The sequence below is a fragment of the Camellia sinensis genome, chromosome 8 (genome assembly GCF_055761805.1).
Source record: "Camellia sinensis isolate YWXY chromosome 8, ASM5576180v1, whole genome shotgun sequence".
NCBI classification, from domain to species: Eukaryota; Viridiplantae; Streptophyta; class Magnoliopsida; order Ericales; family Theaceae; genus Camellia; species Camellia sinensis.
The window spans coordinates 171,229,555-171,237,401 of NC_138968.1; the positions used below are offsets into that span (position 1 = coordinate 171,229,555).

At 37.7% G+C, this 7,847-nt stretch overlaps 1 protein-coding gene across 2 annotated transcripts; it reads left to right on the forward strand.

Annotated features, from left to right (window-relative positions):
- The first annotated feature begins 324 nt into the window (after nucleotides 1-324).
- On the forward strand, nucleotides 325-4,494 carry LOC114295386 (cytochrome P450 CYP72A219). Of its 2 annotated transcripts, none has more exons than XM_082884108.1 (5): nucleotides 325-795; nucleotides 2,415-2,632; nucleotides 2,773-3,020; nucleotides 3,152-3,536; nucleotides 3,901-4,494. In XM_082884108.1, exons 1-5 carry the CDS (start codon nucleotides 516-518, stop codon nucleotides 4,324-4,326), a joined length of 1,557 nt encoding a protein of 518 aa, XP_082740234.1. In that variant the 5' UTR covers nucleotides 325-515; the 3' UTR covers nucleotides 4,327-4,494. The 2 variants fall into 2 exon arrangements, with proteins under 2 accessions (XP_082740234.1, XP_082740235.1); XM_082884109.1 differs by lacking the exon at nucleotides 325-795 and adding an exon at nucleotides 2,109-2,320.
- Nucleotides 4,495-7,847: the final 3,353 nt, after the last annotated feature.

Below are 7,847 nucleotides of genomic sequence, written 5' to 3' on the forward strand. Positions count from 1 at the left end.
TAAATTAATAAGAATAACTTCAAAATGAACACGTCAAACCCAAACGTCCTCTTAAGTTGGATGACGAGAGTCCAAACCCATATTTTTAAGTGGAGATAGATTTTTAACATTTTTTATAATTAAAGATGAGCACCACCAGTATGGTACAGCCGTGGGCTTCAAAATCACCCAAGATTCTTTAGAGTGCTTTTTTTTTAAAATTTTTTTAAAGTGGGGTATTGTATGGTTGAGATTTAATGTTAAAAAATTAATGTAACATGTCATTAAATCTCAACCACAACACCACTATAAAAAATTAAAAAAAAAAAAAAAAAACTCTAAAAGATGCTTGCTCCTTCAAAATAACCTGTCAATTAATTGGTTTGTTTTGTGGACAGTGATGACAGTGGATCAAATGGTCTAGAATCCATATCTGCAACATCCTATTATCCAATATATACCAACCTATTGTAGGACATCTGCTGGATAACAAAGTTTGTGGTGGTTTTGTTCTCTCTTTCTTCTCCGCCTCCAACATGGAAGTAACAGTGAGCTCTATTGTTACCTCCATAGCTTTGGTAACTTTGCTAACATGCGCATGGAGGGTAGTGAACTGGGTGTGGTTGAGGCCGAAGCAGTTAGAGAAGTGGTTGAGAGAGCAAGGTTTCAAGGGAAATCCATACAAAGTGTTGTATGGAGACACAAAAGAGATGACGTCAATGACGAGGGAATCAAGATCCAAACCCATGGACACGTCCTCAGACGATATTATCCCACGCGTCCTACCATCCCACCATCATAGCGTCCACCTTCATGGTACGAGTCTTTTTTTTTCGGTTTTTACTCAACCAAATATGAAAATAAATATTTTTAAAAAATTAATTATAATAATATTTTTATTTTAATTCTGCTCAACTAAATACTTTAGGCAACACCCTTCTCTAAAAACTATGACCATTCTTGAATGAATAAAGTTTTGTAGTTCGAATTTTTCACCTTTGAAAGGTTCGAATTTTTCTCTCCTCTCTATCTCTCTCAGACCCATCCTTTAGCCTCCTCTTCTCAACTCCTACTAGCTTCGGCCTGCCCAACACCACCCTCCTTCATTCTTCCTCTAAGTCTGTTTATTCAAAACAAAATTCATATACAAATCAATAACTCTCCAAAAACAACATAAAGAAAGAAATAAAAAAATCAAAGAAAATAAAGAAAGAAATTGAAGAAACAAGAATCAGAGTGTTGAATTTGAATGATTTATGTTATTTGTTAGTGGTAATTGAATAACCCATGTTGAATTTGCTTCAATTTTGTGGTGGATTTAATAGTTTTTAGAGAGAGAAAGTAGGTTTGCTTCAATTTTGTGATGGGTTTGGTAATTTTTAGAGAGAGAGAGAGTAGAGGAAGAAGAAGAGGAAGGAAGTTCTGATTTTTTTCATTTCTTTCTTTTCTATAGAGATGCAACACTGCAAACCCACTCCAGCGGCTTCCCATTTAGCCGACGAAGCCATCTCCGGCATCCTCTCTTCCTCTTCCTCCTCCGTTCTCCCTTCTCCTGGTTCCCTCGCCCTCTGTTTGTTAGAGTTTGGTTCTCAACCCTTTGAGAGAGAAAAGAGAAGGGGAAGGAAAAAGAGAAAAAAAAAAAAAAAAAAAAAGCGTCAATTTAAAATAAATTTCTTGTTTTCTTGGAAGAGGATGTATTTAAAATATTTTAGAAAAAAATTAAAAAAAAAATCAAAGTTTGATTATTGTATCAAAATAAATTTTGAATTTATCAATTTAAATTCGAAGCTTTTGATTTGTTTTTAATATAAACGATCTATCTATTTTCAGAAAATATATATATATATTTTAGACATTAAATTCAAAAATAAATAAATACTTTAAGCATTTTATGTACACCCAGCTAATGATTAAAATATATATATATATATATATATATATCAATTTTACTTAATAAAATTAGACTAATAGTTTAAATTAAAAAATCAAATCAAAAATTCAAATTTTAAATTAATAAAATTGAAAATTCAGAGATTATTTTGTTATAAGGATCAAATTATTTATTTTTTTTATTTTTTGGTAATTTTTCCAATATTTTAATTATCAATATCCCCTTTCTAATTTATCTAGGAATGATTAATATAGTGAAAGCCTCTCCAGCTAATGTAAAATTTGAATTAAATACATTCAATAATTCGGACATTTTATCAAATCTAGATCTTAAGTGGTCTCAAGGCCAAATCTTAGTGACAAATTTATTTTTTTCTTTTTTCGTCTTTGTGCAACCTCAACATGAAACCGGCAACATGTCACCTAAGCATGGATTCTAAGAATCCATCGAGTTAGTACCAATTAATTTCGAATTGAATACCTTCATTAAAATTCAATTCTTTCATTTTTTTCTCACCTCGGCAAATAATGGCCAAAACTTTCAGGTAAAGATTACTTTCAATGGATGGGCCCAATACCACGAGTAAACATTGCAAATCCTAAACTGATAAAGGAGATATTGTTTAACTATGAAATCTTTCAAAAGCCACTGAGAAACCCTCTTGAAAGGTTGCTAGTGAGTGGGGTAGTAACGTTGGAAGGTGACAAATGGGTTATGCACAGAAACCTTCTCAATCCAGCCTTTCATCTAGAAAAGCTAAAGGTAATTAAGCTGTGTTTAAATCATGGATTGAACATTCACCTGTTTCTCTTCCTTGGAATTGCTTTTCAAAGTAAGAAACAACCCAGAATTGACTTCCATGATCGACGTGCTTAATAGTTTCTTTGGTGTTTGTTATGTAGCATATGGTTCCTGCTATGTGCTCAAGTTGCAGTGAGATGATAAGCAAATGGGAAGTGTTAGTCTCATCAACAAAAGGGTCATGCGAGGTTGATGTACGGTCTTATCTCGATAATCTGACAGCTGACGTGATTTCTCGAACAGCATTTGGTAGTAATTATGAAGAAGGAAAAAGGATATTCCAACTCCAAAAAGAACAAAGTAGCCTTTCAATACAACTCATGCAATCAATTCACATTCCAGGCTGGAGGTATGTTTGAAATTCTGTCATGATCATAGAAATTAAAAATAGAAAGAAAATACAAAATAATAAGATTTTACAAAATTTGTGGCTAGAACCCAGCTTCATCTCTTTGATGAGATCTACTTAATTGCACGCAGGTTTCTACCAACAAAGACAAACATGAGGATGAAAGCAATCTATTGTGAAGTGGGAGATTTGTTGAGTAATATCATTAATAAAAGAGAGCGGATGATAAAGGAGAATGATGGAGATGATGACTTATTGGGAATACTATTGAAAACAAATTTGAAAGAAATTCAAGAAAAAGGAAACAAGAAGAACATCACACTGACAACAGAAGAGGTGATTGAAGAGTGCAAGCTATTCTACCTTGCTGGGCAAGAGACCACATCAGCTTTGCTTGTATGGACAATGATCTTGTTGAGTAAGTATCAAAAGTGGCAAGCTCTAGCTAGAGAAGAGGTTTTGGCAGTGTTTGGAGACAAGAAGCCAGACTCTTATGGATTAAATCAACTCAAAACTGTGAGTATTTTCTACACAAATCAAGTTTTGGATTTTTACTCAAATTTATAGAACTGTCTACTCAGTTTTTTTCCCTATCATGCTCTACATATTTTTATTTTAGATGAAATGCCACATCATTTTCTTATTTTATAAAAAAGATGAAAAATATAATGCACAAATGTAATTCTGAAAGTTCACCAATAGTATAGTTTTAGAGTAATACTAACAGTTGCCATGCACAGTATAAAATAAATATTTTTGAAAAATCTTGTCCATCTATATACATTTTATGTGTAGGTTTGTGATAAGATTTTGTGTTCATAGTAGAACCGTGCTACAACTTTTGTTTTTTATTTATCTTCCTACAACCTTTGTATTGCAGATGACCATGATTCTCTACGAGGTTCTTAGGTTATACCCACCAGCAGTCGTCCTTAGCCGAACTATACACAAGAAGACAAAGGTAGGAGAACTTGTTCTACCTCCTGGAGTAGAACTTTTGTTGCCAATTCTTGCAATCCATCACGACCACGAAATTTGGGGCAAAGATGCATCAGAGTTCAAGCCTGAAAGATTTTCTGAAGGAGTTACAAAGGCAACAAAGGGCCCAGGCACATTCATTCCTTTTAGTAGGGGTCCTCGTATATGTATTGGACAAAACTTCTCAATGATGGAAGCAAAAATAGCCCTAGCAATGATTTTACAACGTTTTTCATTCCAGCTTTCTCTATCATACGTGCACGCTCCTGTTCTTTTTTTAGCACTCAATCCCCAACATGGTGCTCAATTGATCCTGCAAAAAATCTAGGATTTGAATGATCTTTGTAATGATAATATGTAAAATGAGGATCTTTATGTAGAGGTTATCATAATTAGTGAATTACAACACCTAATATTATCCTGCCATGTCATCATGTTATCATAATATTTTTTATATGCTTCAAAAATTCAAATACTAGATTAACTCCCTCCACTATTCTTCTCTGTTCTTCCACCAACTCATCTTCTTCCTTCTTCTTTATGTTTATCCATTAACGTTAAATCTAGGATTTGATCATCTTTGTAATGATGATATGTAAAATGAGGATCTTTATGTAGTGGTTATCATAATTAGTGTATTACAATACCTAATATTATCCTGTTATGTCATCATTTTATTATAATAGTTTTTATATGCTTCAAAAGTTCAAACACTAAATTACCTCCCTCCACTATTCTTCTCTGTTCTTCCACTAACTCATCTTCTTCCTTCCTCGTCATGTTTATCCATTAACGTTAAGGTATGGCAACAAAATGAATATCAAGAAACAATCATCATCAAATCAAGATTGTGAAAAAGTTGAACCCAAAAATATTATTTTGTTTGTTTCCACTACTGAAGTGTAAATGAAAGTACAAACATTTAGTCTAGGTGAGGTTGTCCAACCTAATGGCCAACCACTGGAACCCATCATCAAGCCCTAAATGGCTCCATTGTCCCATCCACTATATTGGTTTGGGCCAGTTCTCAAATTTGACATTCTAGACCCAGAAGCACCTATAAGCCCCTTGGACTCTCTTGCTTGGGATCAAGTCTGAGAGAGAGTTGGGCCATGTCATCAAGTTGCAAGACCGAGCTGGCATAACTGAGGGCGGCTTGGACTGAGGTTTTGGAACACGCAGTTAAGGTAGTTCGAGATCCGGAAGTTAGACCAGGCTAGTTGTTAGGCTTGGATCATGAGCCAAGCTAGGTGAAATGACGATGCTTTCGACTGGGCTAGATGCACTTGTTATGCGCCGGGGTCAGGCGGAATTTGCCTTGACGATGGGATAGAACTTAACAGAGCGAGTGTGACATGCTGAGTCGGTTGAGCGTTTCGGATATAGACCGGCAAGAGTTAGCTCGACCTTGAGGGTTAAGGCTGGAGAGCTAAGTAAGATCGGGTTATATATAACTCGGCAAGAATAGCCACGTGGCCCAATTGGAATGTAATGAAAGGAATCCACTAAAGGTGTACATCAATATCGTTTGGCGGTATTGATGCGAACACGTATAAGGAATAAAGAGAGCAGTACAGCCGCTCGTCCAAAAGAGGACGACAGAAGTAGTGCATACACAACCTTGGGAGGCGAGACCACCCTAGATAGGGCATGTGACCTTACACTCAAAAAGGATAAGCGAATTCTATCAACTCTCTCTCTCTCTCTACATTCCCTTTCTCTCTAAAGTGTGCTAACTTGATCTTCGGAGGGATTTTCCGACCGCACACATATCAGGTAACTCATCGTCGTTTTGTTCTCAAGTTGAACAATTTTGTTCGGAGCTACATAGAGCTTGGACCTAAGGAGTATGGAGAGCAACGAATATTTCCTCCCTGTATAATTGGCGTCATCTGTGGGAATCTGATAGACAAAACCTTATCCTTCAAGCTTTTCCGGTTATCTTTTATGGTGAACAATGACGATATTTTATTGTCTGCCATCGATGACATCACTCTAGAGTCCGTTCGGCGTAGCGATGGTATGCCCGCCATTGTGACGATGGCTGGTTTAGAGACCTTCCCACAAGGCAGATGCGCGAGACAAGTGTGTAAGGAGTTCTGGGCGCTCTGTTTGCCCAGAAGAGCGTCATCGATGGTGAGACTCACACTCTCTACACCTGGAAGACAAGCTGAGAGATCAAGATACGATCATCAAAAAGATGACGATGAAGATGGAGGCCATGAAATGCCTGATGAAGGGAAATGACGTTACTGAAGTGAAGAACCACAGAGAGCATGCTCGTTCTCGCCGTTCTGGTAGCCAAAATAAATGTCGCACCCCTTCACTCTCCGCCATGAGAAGCTTTAGAGCTGGAGACTACATCGTGCCGGTGGCGACAACTCGTACGTAAGACAGTAGTTACCACCCCTCACGTCTGATGCCGGCGTCGAGATATTCACGCTCCAACTGTTTGAAAACCTTGAGGGATGTGTTGGAAGAGCGCGCTCGCCGGCGAGAAGCGCAGAGGGTGTCTACACTGCAGTGGTTGGCTCCTAGAGGGTGAGCCAATGAAGAGGTCGCCATGCCACCAAATAGAGAGTTAACAAGGTTGAGCGCCACTTATTTTTCCATAGAGATCGAGAACACACCGCTCCTCTCCGGGTTTCATCAGCCAAAGTTCACGCTCTATGATGAAAAGACCAATCTGTACATGCACGTAAGCCACTTCTAGCAGGTTATGGTTGGGCACAGGCGAAACGATGCACTCATGTGCCTTGTTTTTTCATCGAGTTTGGGAGTGTTGGGCCTGCAATGATTCAAGAGGCTGCCAGAAGAAAGTATCGATAGGTGGTAACTATTTGCGGAGGCATTCGTGACACGATTCAAGACCAACACCAAAACACCTAAAGAAATCGACCACCTTTTGGGAATCAAGATGGAAACAGGCGACTCCTTGAAGACGTGCAATGCCAAGTATTATGAGACATTCAATGAGGTTCTTGATTGCCCAACGAACTTAGCAATCACCCAGTATAAGCACAGTCTTCCAGTTGGACATAGACTGAGAGACTCGCTCATAATAAATCAACCGTTGGACATGGAACTGCTCATGCAACACATTAATGAGCACATTCGAGTAGAAAACTATGCAGCCGCAGCTACCGTGAAGACAAGTTCGGTAGTAGAGGACATGAGAGTAGCATGAAAGATTCAAATAGTCGGACAAAAGGATGGCCGCGCAAACAACCATAGAAGAGATCTGGAAAGTTCGGTTTTGGAAGACATCAGTAAGAAGGCCGAGGAAAAAGGACATAAAACTCGCGAAATATACATGGCCGATCCATTTCCAGAACGTCGAACTCTGCCGATCTAAAGTTTTGATCTTAGTTTTATTCTTGTAACACTTTTTGCTATTGATATAATGAAACAAGTAGATTGTTTTCTTGAAAATTATTGCATTTTCACCTCGCCAAGCAGATTTAGCGCAGTCCAAGGGGTAACTGACGATCACTTTGACGGAAAGATCAAAATTCCTTGTCGGACTGATTTTGCTCAGCAAGATGAAAGTTGGTGTTTTGTTCAACTTTGGAATTCCTTGTCAGGCAGATTTTGCTCGATAAGAGGTTTGTTTATGGTTTTGATCAACTTTAGAATTTCTTGTCGAGCTGATTTTCCTCGCCAAGAAGTCTTACCAAGTTAATTTTGCTCGCCAAGATGTAAGTTGCCAAGCTAATTTTGCTCACCAACTTTAACATTCCTTGCCGGGCAGATTTTGCTCGGTAAGAGATTTGTTGATAGTTTTGATCAACTTGAGAATTTCTTGCCGAGCTGATTTTCCTCGCTAAGAAGCAAGTTGCAGAGCTGACT